This window comes from Cetorhinus maximus, chromosome 2 (genome assembly GCF_964194155.1).
Source record: "Cetorhinus maximus chromosome 2, sCetMax3.hap1.1, whole genome shotgun sequence".
Taxonomy (NCBI): domain Eukaryota; kingdom Metazoa; phylum Chordata; class Chondrichthyes; order Lamniformes; family Cetorhinidae; genus Cetorhinus; species Cetorhinus maximus.
The window spans coordinates 174,273,471-174,294,709 of NC_135880.1; the positions used below are offsets into that span (position 1 = coordinate 174,273,471).

Genomic DNA, 21,239 nt, shown 5'->3' on the forward strand with positions numbered 1-21,239 from the left:
CCAGGGAACTGGAAATTGTTGATGTGACGTAAGGTGTCAGAGGAATCACGGATGTAGGTGGGAAGGGACTGGACAAGGGGAGAGAGAAGGGAGTCAAGATAACGAGAAATGAGTTCCGTGGGGCAGGAACAGGCTGACACGATCGGTCTGCCAGGACAGTTCTGTTTGTGGATTTTGGGTAGGAGGTAGAAGCGGGCCGTCCGAGGTTGGGCGACTATCAAGTTGGAAGCTGTGGGAGGAAGATCTCCAGAGGAGATGAGGTCAGTGACAGTCCTGGAAACAATGGCTTGATGTTCTGTGGTGGGGTCATGGTCCAGGGAGAGGTAGGAGGAAATGTCTGCGAGTTGACGCTCAGCCTCCGCGAGGTAGAGGTCAATGCGCCAGACAACAACAGTACCACCCTTGTCAGCGGGTTTGTTCGTTATCTTGACTCCCTTCTCTCTCCCCTTGTCCAGTCCCTTCCCACCTACATCCGTGATTCCTCTGACACCTTACGTCACATCAACAATTTCCAGTTCCCTGGCCCCAACCGCTTCCTCTTCACCATGGATGTCCAATCCCTCTACACCTCCATCCCCCACCAGGATGGTCTGAGGGCCCTTAGCTTCTTCCTTGAACAGAGGCCCCAACAATCCCCATCCACCACTACTCTCCTCCGTCTGGCTGAACTTGTTCTCACACTGAACAATTTCTCCTTTAACTCCTCTCACTTCCTCCAAATAAAAGGTGTGGCTATGGGTACCCGCATGGGCCCCAGCTATGCCTGTCTCTTTATGGGGTATGTGGAACATTCCTTGTTCCAGTCCTACTCCGGCCCCCGCCCACAACTCTTTCTCCGGTACATCGATGATTACTTCGGTGCTGCTTCACGCTCTCGTCGGGACCTGGAAAAATTTATTAATTTTGCTTCCAATCTCCACCCCTCCATCATCTTCACATGGTCCATCTCTGACACTTCTCTTCCCTTCCTTGACCTCTCTGTCTCAATTTCTGATGATAGACTGTCCACCAATATCCATTACAAGCCTACCGACTCCCACGGCTACCTCGACTACAGCTCCTCACACCCCGCTTCTTGTAAAGACTCCATCCCATTCTCTCAGTTCCTTCGCCTCCGTCGCATCTGTTCTGATGACGCTACCTTCAAAAACAGCTCCTCTGACATGTCCTCCTTCTTCCTTAACCGAGGTTTTCCATCCACGGTCGTTGACAGGGCCCTCAACCGTGTCCGGCCCATATCCCGCGCATCCTCCCTCACGCCTTCTCCTCCTTCCCAGAAACATGATAGGGTCCCCCTTGTCCTCACTTATCACCCCACCAGCCTCCGCATTCAAAGGATCATCCTCCGCCATTTCCGCCAACTCCAGCATGATGCCACCACCAAACACATCTTCCCTTCACCCCCCTGACGGCATTCCGTAGGGATCGTTCCCTCCGGGACACCCTGGTCCACTCCTCCATCACCCCCTACTCCTCAACCCCCACTTATGGCACCTCCCCATGCCCACGCAGAAGATGCAACACCTGCCCCTTCACTTCCTCTCTCCTCACCGTCCAAGGGCCCAAACACTCCTTTCAAGTGAAGCAGCATTTCACTTGCATTTCCCCTAACTTAGTCTACTGCATTCGTTGCTCCCAATGCGGTCTCCTCTACATTGGAGAGACCAAACGCAAACTGGGCGACCGTTTTGCGGAACACCTGCGGTCTGTCCGCAAGAAAGACCCAAACCTCCCTGTCGCTTGCCATTTTAACACTCCACCCTGTTCTCTTGCCCACATGTCTGTCCTTGGCTTGCTGCATTGTTCCAGTGAAGCCCAACGCAAACTGGAGGAACAGCACCTCATCTTCCGACTAGGCACTTTACAGCCTTCCGGGCTGAATATTGAATTCAACAACTTTAGATCTTAAACTCCCCCTCCCCCCATCCCCACCCCGTTTCTTCCCCCGCCCCCCCCCATCCCCACCCCCGCTTTTTTTTTCAATAATTTATATAGATTCTTCTTTCCCCACCTATTTCCATTATTTTTAAATCTAAAACTAAAACCTTGTTAGCCTTTCCACCCCACCCCCACTAGAGCTGTACTTTGAATATCCTGTCCTCCATTTTTAATTAGCACTTTTCTCAGACAAAACACCTCTTTGACCCTTTTGTCTGTGACATCTTTTGATTATCTGCTCATCTCCACAATCATCACACCCTCAATGTGTCTCTCTCTCCTCACCTCCCCCCCACCCACCTTAAACCAATTTATATTTCTCCCTTCTTCTAACTATGCTTCAGTTCTGCCGAAGGGCCATGAATGCTCGAAACGTTAACTGATTTCTTCTCCGCCGATGCTGCCAGACCTGCTGGGTTTTTCAAGGTAATTCTGTTTTTGTTTTGGATTTCCAGCATCCGCAGTAGCTTTTAGCTTTTTGTTTTTATCTATAATCTCTTTATATGGCTCAGTGTCCAATTTTGTCTGGTAATCGCTCCTGTGAAGTCCTCAGGATATTTTATGGCATTAAAGGCTTTAAACCCCAATTCTGCCAAGTCTAGCATGAAGCTACCACCAAACACATCTTCCTTTCACCTCCCCCCCCTCCCCCAACGGCATTCCGTAGGGACCGTTCCCTCCGTGACACGCTGGTCCACTCCTCCATCACCCCCTACACCTCAACCCCCTCCCACGGTACCTTCCCATGCAACCGCAGAAAATGCAACACCTGCCCCTTTACTTCCCCTCTCACCGTCCAAGGGCCCAAACGCCCCTTTCAAGTGAAGCAGCATTTCACTTGTACTTCCCTCAATTTAGTCTACTGCATTCGCTGCTCCCAATGCGGTTTCCTCTACATTAGAGAGACCAAACGCAGAGTGGGTGACTGCTTTGCAAAACATCTTCAGTCTGTCCGCAAGCATGACCTAGACCTTCCTGTTGCTTGCCATTTCAACACACCACCCTGCTCTCATGCCCACATGTCCGTCCTTGGCCTGCTGCAATGTTCCAGTGAAGCCCAACGCAAACTGGAGGAACAGAACTTCATCTTCCGATTAGGCACTTTACAGCCTTCCGGACTTAACATTAAGTCCAACAACTTCAGATCATGAACTCTCTCCTCTATCCTACCCCTTTTTGATCTCCCTTTTTTCAAATATTTATTTTTTAATTTTTATGTATTTTTTCCCCACCTATTTATTATTATTTTTTAAATTTATTTTGACTCATTGTTTTATATCCCCTTTTAGCCTTTTTCTATCTTTTCTCCCACATCCCCTCCCTCCACCCCACCCCCACTAGGGCCATCTGTCACTTGCTCATCCTGCTTTCTACCCTTAATGTCACCATTAGCACCTCCTTTAGCCAGTATCACCACCATCAACACCCCTTCGACCTTTTGTTTATGACATCTTTCACAATCTCTCCTTTGCCTCCACCTATCACTGGCCTTCTATCCAGCTTCACCTGTCCCACCCCCCTTAAACAGTATATATTTCACCACATTTCCAGTTCTGTTTAGTTCTGAATAAGAGTCATCTGGACTCGAAACGTTAACTCTGTCTTTCTCTCCACAGATGCTGTCAGACCTGCTGAGTTTTTCCAGCAATTTGTGTTTTCGTTTCTAAAAAAAATGCAGTTTGCTGATCATACTGTAGGAACATCGGAGCAGGAGTAGGCCGTTCGGGCCATCAAGCCTGCTCCGCCATTCAAAATTATTGAAATTAGATTTCACTTTGTCCTGGTAGTTCATAAACATAAAAACCATGTAGTACAATGACAAAGATGACCTGATTTATTCATATAACTTCATTGCCTTTCCAACTGGGGAAGTAATATGTAGGCAAGTTTACCAGGAATTTCTCCAGTCCTAGCATTGTGGTATGTTGACAATGAGGCGTTACGTTATCATTTTTCAACTTCATATCAATACCAATGTCTTTACTTGGTATTATTTTGTTCAGCAGTTGGACAGATTTTGCATTGAATCCTGTAGTTGTGCAACAAATTTATTTCTAGAATTGAATTACTTAGTTTGAGAATTTTGTTTCAGCTATTTGATTAGCAACCTTACTAACTAGATTGCTAGATTCTCAAATGAAATGGCACATTGTGCATTACTGCAAAAAGCAGCTGTATCTACTTCCATGAATGGTACAGGGCAGCATATCTAAAATAATATGATTATTTATATGCACGAACAGGCTAATCTAAAGCAATTAGCTTATTTTCAGTAGCAAAGTCCAAAGAGAGAAGACTTAGAAACCGAGTAAAGGGTGTGGATCATCTGCTTACTAATCATTTTCTTACCAAACAATCAGGAACTTCACGGAGCTGCTGCCAGTTGCCCTGGATTAAATGGCCAATTTTCAGCCATTGAGGCCATTTCTCCAGTCGGAAATTACGTCAGGAAAGTGTGAGAATCCTCAGGGAGTTTCAGGGTGTCAGTGTTCACAGTTATAATTTATCATGTGGCAGAGGACACAGATGGCGGTGACACTGTTTTTGGCGTGGCAGTTGCACATTTGGTTATGCTTCCCCTGGAGTACCAGCTGCTGAGGCCTTTGGTGTAGAGAGCATATCATGAATCATTGCACAACTGGGAAGTGCTTGTGGTATTGACGCCTATGCAGCTGGTGCACACTCGAATTATTAAAACTGCGAATGTGATTGAAATTAGCTACTGGTCCCAGCTGGTTTTCACAGCAGCTGAGAGTGACTGCAGTCGCTCCTGTAGCATGTGCTCTGGTGAGGGCCTTCATCAATCCTGAGCCTTCCTTCTTACATGCATACTGGTGATTGTTGCAACCAACTGTATATTGTTTCAACCATTTTTCTACTACCTTAGCTTTCACTAAGCTACTTAAAACCTTTTTTAAAGATGCAGCATCTCCATTTTTTTGTTTATTCATTTATGTGATGCAGGCATTGCTGGCAATGTCAACATTTATTGCCCATCTAGAATCATCTGAGAAAAGGTCACGGTGAGCTGCCTTTTTAAGCTGAAGTCCATGTGGTGAAGGTACTCCTGCAGTGCTGGTAGGTAGGGAGCTCCAGATTTTTGCCCCAGTAACGGTGAAGGAACGGTCATATATTTCCACGCCGGGGTAGTGTGTGATTTGGAGGGGAAATTGGAAGTGGTGGTGTTCCCGTATTGCTGCTGCCCTTGTCCTTCCAGGTGATAGAGGTCATGAGGTTGAGAGGTGCTGTCAAAGGAGATTTGATGAGCTGGCATATTTATCAAGGGAACTGTAATTGTCCATATGTAAGTAGACAATGGCCTGGATTTTCCAAAACTGCCTGCGGTGGGAATTGAACTGGTGGGATGGAAAACTTGACGGACAAGCTAAAGATCCATTGACTTTGGGCAGGAACAGTGGGTGGGACTGGAAAATCGCAGCCCTCTTTACGCACTCCTTGTTTGACCGCAACAGGTTTTGTTTTTAAAAAGATTATGCTTGCCAATTCAGTGACTGTTTAATTGTTTACGTGCTGTGACTGTAAAAGACACAACATGGCTAGGTTTCATTCTAAGTTTTTTAAAAGAGAAGAGATTAGTATTTATTGTACTTAAGCTGGTCTAAGTAAAATACTAAAAACGCACTGCCTTTCCCACATACATGCACTCAAAGTTCTCTCACACACACACAATTAAGTTAGCATGGGAGGATAGACTAAGCAGCCCTTTTAAACTCCAATAACAGTTAAAGGCATACAGGTCTGGTAGATTGATGACTTGGATGGTTTTAGGCGGAGCTCGATGGTCCCTCAGGATTCAGCATTGAGACAATTTAAATATATTGACAGATGATTTATTTCTGTTCTTATGGAGTCAGCAGCTGCTGGGTTGATTCTTAAAACACTGCGTACAGTGTGTGGATGATCAAACAGCAGACAGGGCCAAACTTGCAGGCTGGTTAGGGAGAGAGAGAGAGTGGCTCATTAGGGTTCTGCTTCTTCGGCATCTCTTCTGATCCTGTCCTTTGGCCTGGAGAAAAACAGCTTCTTAAACACAGAGTTAGTTGACTTGTGGATGAGCCTTCTTTCCAACTGACCAGTTACCCAAACATGGCCATGGCTAGTGGATTCCAGGTCCAAAATGATTTACATGATTAGATTATAGTTGGGTGAATTCCTTTCTCAGCCAGATTTCATTGTGTGAGATGATTATATCTAATGCTTGGTTCCCACCTAGCTGAGTACCCAGATGATTGCCTGGATGCTTTGTGAATGGTGGTCCATTCACACTCCTTCCAGATGATTGTTATTGATGGATTTTTCTAGACAGGCTGACTCCATAATGGCTTTGGAATTTGAGAGGTTGGGCCATGCGAATGTTCAGCCATCTTAGAAACTGCTGCGTGAAGTCAGTCTTTTAAAACTGTGTTTTTCAGCCAGTAAATACATAAAGTCATTTTTGATATAAAGCATGGCTTGTGAAGAGAGATTGAGTAATAAGGCTCAATATGTCAGAACCTTAGTACAGTAGTCCATCAGGATGTGAATCCAGTGCGTGCAAACCAAGTTTAAGAGGCAAGGGACTGATGAGGAAAGAGGATGGTGAGCCATAAAGATAGCCACTTGCACTTAATTTGATTAATATAATTCCCATCTCCTCTTAGTTATATTTCATTGAATCCTGCTTTTGTAATAAATTATTTCACATATTTGGTAGATCTTTCCAGTTTACCAAATGCCTCTGGTTTTTCCCTTTCTTCAAAAAGGGACAAAAAAAACCAATTGGTGAATGATAGGTTCTCTTCTTATGTCCTCCAAAAACAAAAGCTGTTGTACTCACAAAGACAAAAAGTCTCATTGGGAGGAACACTGGTTTATTAACTGGATAAAATCACTTCTATGTTCTTTGAACTGACTGTTAAACAAAAGGATTAAACTTTCTTGATGGTCCCTCCCTGCCTCAAAAGTATACGCTTCATCCCTGAAAGGATTGGAAGTAAAAATGTGTAACATTATCTTACTTTCTATAGATTCTGACTTCTTGAAGGTGAGTAAAACTTGAATGGCTTACACGTGTGCAACTAATGGTGAGGAGTGCCCACAGACTGTAGTCACTTTTAAAAAAAGCACAGATGCAAATTCCACAAACAGAAACACAATGCAAGTCCGAGCTGATGGCTACTCAGAAAATCCAGCCCATATTTCTGAAATTGATATTATTCTGTTTGGGATTTCGCATTGATGTGTTCTTTTTGTGTTAACACAGAATCCCCTCCATCTGCAGATGAGCCTAGAAACTTCTCATCCTACGCATGCAGATATACTTATCTTCCTCCTGACAATGAATAGCTGGTATGATGTCAGCCTCGTTTTGTGCCAAGAGTGGAACGTGACCAACTTTCTCAGTCTTTTGTACAACAATTCCAAATTTCATCTTGGAACCATTTTCAATATTGCTTCAGACAGTGATGACGCTAACTTTCTAAATTATTTGCAAGAGTATTTGGACACGGTCAAGGAGGCATCATTGTCCATTGTCACTTTCGGCTGTGATGTTGAGCATTTCCGAAAGATTTTTCAACTAGCGGCTAACTATGGATTAATGCTGCCAGAACACCACTGGATTCTAGGTGACTCTCAAAACGTGGAGGAGTTGAGAACTGAAGGCTTGCCCATGGGTCTGTTGGCTCATGGTAAAACGACGCAGCCAGCTTTCCACAGTTATGTGCAGGATGCAGTGGAGCTGATCGCCAGAGCTGTGGCCACTGCAACCTACGTGAGGCCAGAGCTGGCTCTTATTCCAAGTACAACAAACTGCATGCACTGGGAAGAAATGAATATAACATCAGGCCAGTTTCTTTCAAGGTAAGAGTGTGATTGGTGATGGTACCAGTGTCTCATAATACTCATTACAGGCTAACTACAATTTTACATTTGAGTAGTTTTATGGTTACAAGGAAATTCAATGGGAATTGATGAGATATGGGTTATATTAAAATGATATCGAGGACCAGTATTCATCTGCTATATTGCGACTCAGGAATCACACGGCCTTTCTCAGGGTAATTACCGTGCTGCTGTGGGTTAGGAACTAAATCAAAACTTTAAATCAACCCAAATTAGAGTGATTCAGCCAAATTGATTTGGTTTAGACTACAATAGCCTGATCTAATGAAGAAAATATTTGCATTTAAACAGTGTCTTTCGCGTCCTCGGGATGTCCCAAGATGCTTCACAGTCGCTGAACTGCTTTCCAAGAGTGGTTGCTGCTGCTGTTAGCAACAGGACTGCAGCGGCCAATTGTTCACAGCAGGTTGCTGTGGGGAGCGTTTTCATTTTCACTGTCTCGAGGGAAATCCGGAGGAGCAGATCACCTGATATTGTAGAATCCATCCAATTTGCCATTCCACTGAATGCAATGCAATAGAAGTTGGGTGGATTCTGCAAAGGGTGGGCATTGTGCTCCCACAGTATCTCACCCAAATGCTGAAGATAAAATATTACTCCAATCTGTTTTTGGGGGAGAATAACTGTTGGCCATGACCAACATACATTCTTTTATTTTGTAGTGTGCAGGCAATTTGTTTGAGTGTGTGGGCCCTTTAAATATTTCTGCTTGGCAACTTAAAGGGGTGGACTTTAGTGCGGCCTGTACGGGAACTTTTGTGTTGCTGCAGCCATGTAGCTCAGAGGGATCATTGGCCAAGACACGGGGGTATCTCCCTGCTCTCCTTCAAATAGTGCCGTGGGACCTTTTACATTCGGCTGAGCAGGCAAATGTGGGCCTCAGTTTAGCATCTTACATGAAGAGCAGCAACCCCGACAATGCAGCACCCCCAAGTGGTAGCTTGGATTAGGTAATGGGGCTTGAAGCGACAAGCTCCTGACTCAAGAGGCAAGAGTGTTAACACTGAGCCAAGCTGATGCTTGCCCTAATAGGAATTTTTAAAAATCTGCTCGTGTCTATCTGTCCAATTTTCTAGTTCTTGGGAACTCTATGCAGATGCCAGTGAATTGGATCGAGGCATAGCGAGTGCATTTGTGTTTCATTGTGGACTTAATGTCATAAGCTGGCAGGAAATAATAAGTGATTCAAATTTTTTCTGCATTCTAGAGGTTTCAGAGCAATCTGTCCAATTTTCTTAGTGCCACCATGGATAGTATCTGATCAGTCCCTTGTCACAGTTGGTTTAGTAGGTCTTTAATATGTTTCCAGCTGTTCAATTTCCCAATCAGTATAGGAGGTGCTTTTCATTTCCCTTGAATTGTACAGAACTTCTGAGAGAGCTCCGTACTCCAGTGAAGCTCTCCAATATCATGTCACAGTTGTCTAGTCAACTACACAGCATCCTCCAGTTTTAATGGAACATAGTGCTTTTTCAAAACCAACACTTTTAAGTTTTTCAGTTGTAATCCAGACTCGGCAAATCAGAATGTCAAAAATCCATAGGTCCGTTGGCTATTTGACATCCATTAGAGCATTCATCTCCATATTGCCTTTTAATTTTATAACTCAAAGAACGTGAAGGGATTGGTTAGATGTTTTGCATTGTCAAATCCAAATGTTCCGTAAGGCTAATATTTGATTCCATGGCGATAGTATGCTCAGCCAGCATATGTGTGTTGACAGATAACTTAGGTTAACAGGGTCACTCCAGAGGCTTGAGGACTTAATGCAAGCTGACACTCCAAGTGTAGTACTGAGGGAGTGTTGCACTGCCAAAATGCTGTCCTTTGGATGAGATGTTAAGCTGAGGTCCCGTTGGCCTTGTAAAAGACCCTATATCATGATTTGAAGAGGAGTAAGGGAGGTCTCATTGCCAGTACGTAACCCTCAACCAACATCACTAAAATGGATGGCCTGTTTATTAACGCATTGCAAAACGTGGGAGCTTGCTCATGCAGAAATTGGCTTCTGCCTTTCCTAAATTACAACGGTGACTGCGCTTAAAAAAAAAGACTTAATTGTCTTTAAAACACTTTGGCATATCCAGAAATCATGAAAGGCACTGCAGATGTGGGAATTCATTCCATAGATATCCATCCTATATGAAGCAAACCTCTCAAAAGTGACCAGAGCAAACCTCTGAGTCGGCACCAGCTTCAGGTTCTGTCGTCAATTATTTGCCTGTTGAAATTAGCTGCTTGGTGTGATTTCAGTAGCATCGATAGAAAGCTAGCATAGACAGATGTAAAAACAGAAAATGCTGGAATAACTCAGCAGGTCTGGCAGCATCTGTGGAGAGAGAAACAGAGTTAACGTTTCAAATCCGTATGACTCTTCAGAGCTCAGAGCCGCCCTGAAGAAGAGCCATGCGGACTTGAAACGTTAACTCTGTTTCTCTCTCCACAGATGCTGTCAGACCTGCTGAGTTTTTCCAGCATTTTCTGTTTTTATTTCAGATTTCCAGCATCCGCAGTATTTTTGTTTTTATGTTTGCATAGACAGATGTTTGGTTGGAATAATTTCAACTGAGAATGCTATCAAGATGATTTTGCACCTTTAATAGATCGCAAAGTAGGGCTGGATTCAGTATGTGTGAAATGAATTTGATGCTCATTGTGATTACACTACTGCCACTATCCCTAATCACCCCAGACATCAGTCACAAATCATTGCATGCTGTGTCAACCTATTTCTTGCATCACCTGTTGATATGGATAGAATGCTAAGTAAGGCTTGAGTTTTTGTGCTGTCGTTATAAAATGGATGGCTGGAAAATACATTTGAATTTGGACTTTGGCCAATTATCAATGGATTTTTTTCCTTCCGCTTGTTTAACCCGCACTATGTCTCTCTGGTATAATGCATTGCCCTGTAATTTTTAACTTAAATGAAATGGCAAGCTGTAATTGCACCGATAAAAGATATTAAAAGTGAAACCAACCATTGGCAGGTTTGTTCGGCAAACCTGGCCAATGTTCTGAGTGAGCGCTATCAACAGAGAACTATGCCTGGTGCCAGCGCATCTGGGGAATTGATGGACACAGTGCCCTTGATGTCCCATCTGTTAATTTTAATGAACAGGTAGCCGTGTCTAGTGACCCATAATTTCTCCACATGTATTCCTGGTAGACCAGGCTCACTGTCAGAAAACCAGTAAAATTGTAAAATTGCCCCATCATCGAATACATAGTCTGCTGCAAGCATTGCGTTTTTGTCTTGAAAAGAAATGAATTACTGTGAAGGACAAATTAATGTAGTGCAGGAGTCCACTAAGGCTGAAAAGGGATGAAGTAAAGTCAGGAAACCGTGATTAAGTGCTTCCAGGTTTAGGTTTTTAAAAGCCTGAGGATTGTAGGAGGAATAAAAGAATGAAGGTTGTTTAAGAGTTCCACTATGTTGTAGTCTTGGGAAAGGATGAGTTAAGGATAAGAATTCACGGAATGAGATTGTAGGGAGGTAGACTGGCATTTGTGCCATCTACAAGATATTCTACAGTAACTCGCCAAGGCTCCTTCAACAGCACTTTTGGAACCGGCAGTCTCTACCAGATAGAAGGACAAGGGCAGTAGATGCATGGGAACACCACGAGCTACAAGTTCCCCTCCATCCTGACTTGGAAATACATCTCTGTTCCTTCTTTGTCACTGGGTCAAAATTCTGGAACTCCCTCCCTCACGATACTGTGGGTTTACCCACACCACATGGACTGCAGCAGTTCACCACCACCTTCCCAAGGGCAGCTATGGATGGACAGTAAATGCTGGCCTAGCCAGTGACACTCAAATCCCAAGAATAAAAAATAAAATAAGAATAAATAGACGAGCAATAATACTGTGGAGGAGTTGTTTCAGGAATGTGTACGTGATGGTTTTTTAGACCAATATGTTGAGGAACCAACTAGAGAGCAGGCCAACCTAGATTAGGTACTGTGCAATGAGAAAGGATTAGTTAACAATCTTGTTATGCAGGGTTCCTTGGGGAAGAGCGACCATAAAACTATAGAATTGTTCATTAGGATGGAGAGTGAAGAAGTTGAATCGAAAACTAGGGTCCTGAATCTAAATGAAGGGAACTCTGAGGTGTTAGTTGGCAATGATGGATTGGGGAACCTTACTGAAAAGGGTTGACAGTGGATAGACAATGGCCAATATTTAAGGAACGTATGCATGAATTACAACAATTATTCATTCCTGTCTGGCGCAAAAATAAAACAGGAATGGTGGCTCAACCATGGCTTACAAAAGAAATTAGGAATAGTATTAGATCCAAAGAGGAGACATATAAAATTGCCAAAAAAGCAGCAAGCCTGAGAATTGGGAGCAGTTTAGAATTCAGCAAAGGTGGACAAAAAGATTGATAATGAATGGGAAATTGGAGAATGAGAGTAAACTTGCATGGAACATAAAAACTGACTGTAAAAGCTTCTATAAATATATGAAGAGAAAAAGATTAATAAAGACAAGCATAGACCCCTTACAGTCAGAAACAGGGGAAATTATAATGAGGAACAGAGAAATGGCAGAAGAATTAAACACATATTTTGGTTCTGTCTTCACAATAGAGGACACAAATAATTTCTCAGCAATGTTAGGGAACCAAGGGTCTAGTGAGAGGGAAGAATTGAAGAAAATTAGTATTAGTAAAAAAATGGTGCTGGAGAAGTTAATGGGGTTAAAGGCTGAAAAATCCCCAGGGCCTGATAATCTACATCCTAGAATACTAAAGGAACTGGCCCTGGAAATATTGGATGCATTGGTGGTCATCTTCCAAAATTCTATAGACTCTGGAGCAGTTCCTACAGATTGAAAGGGGACAAATGTAACCCCACTATTTAAAAAAGGAGGGGGAGAAAAAACAGAGAATTACAGACCAGTTAGCCTAAGATCATTAGTGTGGAAAATGCTAGAGTCTATTATAAAAGATGTGGTAACAGAACACTTGGAAAGCATTAATGGGATTAGACAAAGTTAGCATGGGTTTATGAAAGGAAAATCATGCTTAACTGATCTACTGGAGTTTTTTTGAGCATGTAATTAGTAGAATAGATAAGGGAGAAACAGTGGATATGGTGTGTTTGGATTTCAAGAAGCCTTTTTATAAGGTCCCATGTAAGAGGCTAGTGGGCAAAATTAAAGCACACAGGATCGGTGGTAATATGCTGGCATAGATTGAGAATTTGTTGACAGACCAGAAACAGAGAGTGGGAATAAATGGGTCTTTTTATGGGTGACAGGCGGTGACTAGTGGTGCACCGCAGAGATCAGTGCTTGGGCCCCAGCTATTCACGATATATAAAAATAACTTGGATGAGGAAATTAAATGTAATATTTCCAAGTTTGCTGACGACACAAAACTGGGTGGGGTTGAAAGTTGTGAGGAGGATGCAAGGAGGCTTCAGGGCAACTTAGACAAGTTGTGTGTGTGGGCAAATACATGGCAGATGCTGTAAAACATGGATAAATGTGAAGTTATACGCTTCAGTGTGAAAAACAGAAAGGCAGAGTATTATTTAAATGGTGATATATTGGGAAATGTGGATGTAGAAAGGGATCTGGGTGTCCTTGTACCTTCTGTTGCTGTTTTGTCTGCACTTCAGTCCCACGCTCCTGATCTACGGACACCCGGTGCGGAAGGGGGTCGGGAAGGAGGAGGACCTCCTCGTGAACCTGCTCCTGGGCTTGGCCAGGTTGGCCATTAACAAGTCCAGGCAGCGGGCGATCGAGGGGGGAGTCCCGCCCGATTGTTTGTCCCTCTTCCGCAGCTACGTTCGCGGCCGGGTGTCCCTGGAGAGGGAGCATGCGGTGTCTGCCGGCACCATCGTGGCCTTCCGTGCCCGGTGGGCACCACGGGGACTGGGGTGTTTTGTTGACCCCTTTAATCACATCTTGGTTTGATGTTTGTAAGGTTCCTTTAAAGTTTTTCCTTGATTTTACAGCTGACCTGACTTAGGGGCTGTGCTTGATTTCTCCCTTGTTATTGTTAATTTAGTTAATTGTTTTAACTCTACAAGAGTTACACCAGTCAATGAAAGTAAATAGGCAGGTGCAGCAAGCAATTAGGAAGGCAAATGGTATGTTGGCCTTCATTGCAAGAGGATTTGAGTCCTGAAGTAGGGATGTCTTACTGCAGCTGTAAAGGGCCTTGGTGAGACCACACCTGGAGTATTGCGTGTAGTTTTGGTCTCCCTACCTAAGAAAAGATATACTTGCCATAGAGGGAGTGCAGTGAAGGTTCACTAGGCTGATACCGGGGATGGCAGTCCTGTCGTATGAGGAGGGATTGGTTCAACTGGGCCTGTATTCATTAGAGTTTAGAAGAATGAGAAGGGATCTGATTGAAACATATAAAATTCTAACAGGGCTAGACAGACTGGATACAGGGAGGATGTTTCCCCTGGTTGGGGGGGGTCTAGAACCAGGAGCCACAGTCTCAGGATACAGGGCAGGCCATTTAGGACTGAGATGAGGAAAGATTTCTTTTCAGAGGGTGGTCAACCTGTGGAATTCTCTACCATGAAGGCTGTGGAGGTCGGGTCACTGAGTATATTCAAGAAACAAAATGATAAATATTTGGATATTAGGGGCATCAAGTGGTATGGAGGGAAAGCAGAAATATGGCGTTGAGGTAGAGGATCATATTGAATGGCGGAGCAGGCTCGAAGGGCCGAATGGCCTACTCCTGCTCCTAGTTTCTTTGTTTCTATAAATAATAAATAAAAAATTTGGAACTACATATTTTCAGCTTAGGAAGAGCAAAGGGGGACACCATCATAGTGATAAAATAAATAAACTGGTTCACAAAATGTTGGAGAAAGAGCGGCTGAAGGCTTAAGATAAGTAAAGGGTTACCTATCAGATGTTGAGGACAATTCTAGGACTGGAGATTATGAATGTTGAGAGTGTGTGAGATGAAGGACATGAATGATTGATTGTAGAGTGAATGAAGTAGTTGATGAGTGGAAAGGAGCTGCTAATTAAAAAGGGTTGCTTCATCAAATACAATACAAGAGGAAATTAATTGGCCGTAAGCGTAGTTTTAGTTATGACGTGCATAAAACCGGATGCTATCAATGGTTTAGGAGATTCTACCACAATGGTGGAAGGTTCAGCCAAAGTGTTCAAGAGCAGAATTCAACAGGTTTATAATATCTATGCTGAAAATTGTACTAATCATGGTTCAGGAGTTGATTGACTATTCCAGCACCAGCTCCAGTTCCAATAAATTTAAAAGGGTTTTTAAAAATTGCGTGCTGATCGGGATGGGTAATGGGTATTAAATGTGGAGTTGAGAGGAGCACATCCACTCCTTCTGGTTCCACATTCAGAGAAATAAATCCAAGTAACTTGTAGGTCTCATGGCATCCTAAGATTTGGTTTCAGGCTGATGCAGGTTGCTTTGGCAAATCAGTCATGCACTGGGTGCCTTATTTGCATGTGTAAAGAGGGATAGCCATGTGCGGAATGTGCTACATAATTGCAAGTTGTTGTTACGGGATATCCCTCGGCATTGCAAACAACTGTGAAAATGTTTTCTGTTTTATGTTCACTTGCTATAACATCACGTGGTTAGGAAACAGAGACTATGGCTGGAACTCATCTGAGGTGAATAACAACACAAGAAGTGATACCAATACATTTTTCTTGCTCACAACTCTGATGTTCAAGTGGTGTTATCTTAAAACCCCCAGATAACTCGTATCTTAACACCGTTGACTTCATTCAGTTGGATGCGGATATTTAAGAGCGCAATAGCAGCTGATGAAAGATTGAAATGGAAATGAGAGGAATTAAGGACAGAGGCAGGAAAGTGAGTTTTCTGACAGGGTGTGAAGGATCACTGCTCGAGTGAGGAGGATCGATACCAGAGTGTATGGAATCAAAGTTGGAATGTAGGAGTGAGCTGGTATAAAACTCAAAATGAATTTTTCAGCTTCAGTGCCTAACAGAAATGGAGAGAAGGCGGCTTTGAAGCTTCTTGCAATTTATAATATTTCTAATGATGAGTCTTTCCACGCTTGCAAACAATTATTATTAGGTTCTTTTAAGAGTAAAATAAATATCTAATCCTGTGGTTCTTCTGTGTTTCCTGAAAATACTGCAACAGTGCGAAAGAGACTTTCCTGTTGAAAAAGTACTGCAAGGACAAATTTGAATGCAATAGATAGACCCCTATAAATCAAACTGTGCATGTTTCTTTAAAGCTTACAGATGTCAACTATGCTAGTGGTTTATGCGAAATAAACCACTTGCAATTTATTTGGCATTATCTATTTGTACCTACAGTCCTCATCAGTTATGTGGCCCTTAAGTCACACAACTAATTTCCTTAATCCATCACTTTGCTGCAAGGTCCTTTTTTTATACCATAGGCTACAGCGTTTGTATGATGCCAGAATCTACATAAGACAACATTTCCCAGCATTAATGATAAAAAGAATAATTTCAGCATCTTGAAATTACCCTGCTAGTAAAGCGATCATTTTAATTTAACCATTTCATGACCCTGCACTGTTCCTTTCCCACTCCGTCCCTCAGACACCTGTGCTTCCCCCACCCCATTGCTTTTGTCTTGCCCTTACAGCTTCACCTCTCAACTACCCAAAGTCTTTCCTACCATGCCTTTACTCCTATCATCACATCTGCCTTTTCCCTTTAAATTGATCACTCTCCCCACCACCACTCCATCGCCACTGTCACATATCTTACATTTAACCTTCCATCCACTCTCCCTCAACTCCCACTTGCTCTCTTCTAGACTGAGAGGCCAGAGAGTACTTTATCACCAAACATGTTACCTCCTCCCCTCTCTTCCTATCTGTATCCCACAAAAAAGGGATGTACTTGCATTTAAGATTCAAGTTTTAAAAGCAAAATAATCAAATTAGAATGAGGAAGAAAACCTGTCTGGCTTTCTCTCTATTTGTGTAGTTCTCTTTTGCTCTCCTTCTGTCTCATAGGTGTTAGAAATAAGAATCTCAGTCTCATAGGTGTAACAATTAGTGCAGACATTTTCTGTTAGTAGAACACGGATGCAGATGATGACCTGGATTTTGTGGTAAGAGTAATAATAGGGTTGTTAGTGCTCACCTTTACTAATGAGTAAATTACATAGCAAATTACCGTGTCTGCATATGCAGAGTTTGTAAAGCCCCACCCCACTATTACCTGAGCTATATTCTGCCTAGGTTCTAGTCTTACTCTGAGTGTACAATGTCGCAGAACAGCCATGTGGCTTAATCAAACTTTTCTTCATTGAGTATTACAAATCACTACAAGTATACTCACACAACTGGCTATTAGCCTCCCCACGTGCAAGAGTCCCTCCACTAGTGGTCAATCCGCTGAATGAGTCTTCTTCAGGTCTTCAGTGGCTGACCAGGCCACTACTTCCTGATGATCGTACTGACCCTCTTTGGGCTCATGATGTTTTTAGGTTAAACTATGTCACTCATGCCAATGCTCTTGCCCCCTTTGGGACGTCAGACAGTTCAAGTTCATAAAAGTTCAACCTTGAGCCAAAAAAAAACAACTTCAGCGCTTATACTCCCAAGTCTGCAGGACGTTCTTGAGGGTAATAGTCTCAGTCCTTATCTTATCTGGCCCAGAGTCTTTGGGCTATTTTGGGTGGGCTACTTGGTTCATTAAGCAAAAAGGAGAAAGACACATTTTAACCTTTGTCCAATTAAGCAATCATATATACTAGTTTTTCCATTTCTTCGGCCACACAGTCTTCCTCTGTTTCACTACCCTTTGTCCATCTCTGCACACAGGACTGTCAAGTGCTGTTTACAAGTATGGGTATCCTATCTAAAGTAAATTCATCTACAAGTACTAGTAAAAATTAGGCTAAAATAAAACATGGACCAAAAATGGGACTACAAAAAAGCTTATGAAAATAGATTGACCTTAAGTCGCGCAACTTAAACAGGGAAATCGGAAAGTTGCTGTCTGGTTTGCCCTGTTCCACATGCTTCACTACACCATTATATCACTGAGAAATGCAGCATTCAAGTTCATGTAACATGGGATGTTAATTTACTTAAACCACTTGATAGCCACTAAGCACATCAGAGAAAAGTAGAGATGGTGCATTCAAGTTAAGTGAATTTTTAATCATGTGCCAAGTTTAAATTACTGCTAAATCACCTCTCTAGTCCTGAAAATTTACTTTTATAGGTATAGAGCCTCATCCCTTCAGATTTTAATTGTTGTTGGAGATTTTTTTTAAAACTTTCTTAAAACTTTGCCTCTTTTATCTCTCTTAATCCCATCTTACTTTCTCTCACTTTAATTTTGCTTCCTGTGCATGACCTTGCATTGAATTACATACACTAACTTACACTTTCTTGCTTAAACATTGTGGTCCAGACTTGTCCAGTTGGGTCACGATTCTGATATCTTCCTAAATTCTGGTAATTTCCCAGCCCCTCTACCTCTAATCCCATCTCTGCAGGACTGGGAAAATATAGCCCCGAGTTCCTCAGTGTGGATTCTTCAACCTCATTGGTTAAAGTTGTTGCCTGTCCTGTTTGCATGGATCCCAGATTCCCCCATCGAGGGTGTCACACTGTTTTGACTGTGTAATTACCACGTAGTGATATGTAAAAGCTTGCGGGAAGACACTGTACAAATGTAGGCGTAATGAACAGTGAGTGCTGTTCATTTGCTGCTGACTGCATAATCTAGGCAGTATTTTTTTGGCAAATTGTAGCAACATTAAATTAAGCTCTTTTTTTTTCCCTTTGCCTCTCTTTCTTTCTCTGAGCCCAGTCTCTCTCTCTCTCTCCCCCTCTCTCTTCCTCAGTTCAGTGCACTTTTAAAGTTTCTGAAGCACAATGTAATGTAAACACTGCATTTCTATTAATACACACAGCACCATTCTATCTTAGATTTAAGAAAAGCACAATGTAAATTCTTTAAGTAATGCTTCTGAAAGCAGTCCTCTTGTTTATCAAACTTACTTGAAAAAAATAGAGGGCAGCATTTTCTGTTCAGCGTGAGGGGGCAGGCCCACACGCCGACGCGTAAAATGACACGTGGTGATTTCGGGCATGAGTCCCGACGTCACCGCGCATCATTCCGATCCTCTGTTCGGCTGCGCACTCGCTGAACTGTCAAAGGCCTGTTAAGGCCATTAATTAACCATGTGGCCAATTTGACAGGGCTTCCCGTCCAACCTTAATGTTGGTGGGCAGGCGAAGAGCCCAGGCGGCTTTTGCATTTTTTATGAAACCTCATCCACGAGCAGGATGAGGTTTCATGAAGGGTTTATTAAAATAATAAATATTTTTTAAACATTTCATAACCATGTCCCAGCTCATGTGATGCTGTCACATGAGGGGACATGTGAAAATGACTTTTTACTTTGCTCATTTTAAACTTCGAAACTGAACTTAATATCCCTGAGGCAGTTCTGTGCCCCTGGGAGATTTCTGCGCTCTTTCTCACGCATGCGCAGGTAGCGCTGCGCTACCAGCCGTGCATCACGCTGGGTGGGCCTTAATTGGCCTGCCCACGTAAAATGGCGGCGCGCAGCTGATCATGGGCTACAATCAGCTCCGCGGCCGTCCGCTCCGCTCCCAACCAGCCTGTCCGACGGGGAGAAAATTCTCCCCATAAAGTGCTCGGAGGTAAGGAAAATAGTCCACCAATATACAGTTAGCTGTGGGATACTAATTCATCCAGAGGAATAAGGTACACTTGCATATGCTAACACCGCGTGATACACATTTAAGTTCACAGACTCAAGTCTGGACAGAAACATCAACTTGAAAAGGCCTTCAAGCAAGCATTAATAAGGCAGAAGACAGAAAATGGCAAACACATTTAATCGTAATTAATTGTGAAATATGCATTGCTTGTATTTTCTCACTGCTTAAGATTGGCCTGAGAAATTTCGCTTACTGAGAAATAAGCAGGTTTCCTTCTTTTGAGAGTTAACATTTACAGAGAATATGTTGTTAGGAGGATATTGCTGGCATTTGGCCGCATAACAGTTGTCACTGCACTCCAAATGTTGTGTGAGGAACTTTGCAGGTATTGTATGTTATAAAAAGAATCCTTTTTCTGAGAGAATAGGCAAACTTAGCTTAATTTTTATCTCCCAAAGCTTTCAAAAAAATTCAGGTGCTTTCAACAGAGATAGTTAGCCTGCTTTTGACTTGCTTCGTGTAAACTGACTGCAATTTTAATTGAACACATTAGAAAAAAGGACAGATAAATTTGAATCAGGAGATGGTCATAAGGAATTAATGAGGTACTCAAACATGGGTGGCCCCGTAAGTTCTACAGTATTGTTCTGATCAGTGTTCAAAAGTCTATAAGTAATTCTTGAAACCAGTGAGAACAAAGGACTAAAGAAATTATGGGAGATGTGAGTAGTTCACTACCATTCCCCTATCTAACAGCAGTCCTATATTTTGCATGTGGAGTTACCTGCGCCAGTATAAGAGGCAGCAGCAAGGAAATGTTGTTATCTAAAGAGAACGGAAGGAGAGAAAAATTGTCCTGGCGTCTCTTTAATTGGCAAGTCATGCTCATTTAAAAGCTGGGATATGATAAATGCATGAAACACAGCAGAGTACTTGTAACTGCGAGGAGGTTGTAACAAGGCAATTATAATTTTCATTGTAATACCAGTGATTGAGAATTCATGAAGCTCTCCAGTTCAAAGAGTAGACTCCTCAATGTTCCGGTATTTTGCAGAATTCTGTCTTTACCCTCTGGTTTTCAAGGTCAGCGCTCTCGCACAGGAGTTCCCGTTTCCTGGACTCCTTGGTGTTTCTGCTTTCCTGAGGATGGCCTGTCATTGTTCCATTTTTGGTGTACCTGGGTCTCCTTAACAGCACTGTATCTTATTGCTGTCGCAGATGTGTACTGTATACTTAGGCTATCACCTTGTATAACCTGTTTAAAATAAAGACATTAAATATCATTATCTGATTATAATTAAAGAGCACTTGCATAAAGTCATTGATTGATTCTGCAGGAGAGGAGGCCATTTGGCCCATCATGCCTGTGCTGCCTCATTGTGAGGACGATCCAATAAAGCCCACTCCCCTGCTCTCTCCCCATAACCCTGCAATTACTTTACTCTTCGAGTAATTATCCAATTCCCTTCTGAAAGTTACTATTGGATCTGCTTCCATTACCCTTTCAAGCAGTGTGTTTCAGATCACAACAGCTTGCTGTGTAAAAAATATTTTCTCGTGTCACCTCTGGCTCTTTTGCCAATCACCTTAAATCTGTGCCCCCTGGCTAGCAATCTTTCTACCAGCGGAAACAGTTTCTCCTTATTTACTCTATTGAAACCCTTCATGATTTAGATTACCTCTTTCAAATCGCCTCGTAACCTTCTC

General features: G+C 42.8%; 1 protein-coding gene across 1 annotated transcript in view; it reads left to right on the plus strand.

Annotated features, from left to right (window-relative positions):
• grin3a (glutamate receptor, ionotropic, N-methyl-D-aspartate 3A) overlaps nucleotides 1-21,239 on the plus strand; it is a 144,944-nt gene that overhangs the window by 55,540 nt on the left and 68,165 nt on the right. The window contains exon 2 of the mRNA XM_078570840.1: nucleotides 7,202-7,800. Coding sequence (XP_078426966.1) covers nucleotides 7,202-7,800 — 599 coding nt within the window. The remainder of the gene's footprint in view (nucleotides 1-7,201; nucleotides 7,801-21,239) is intronic.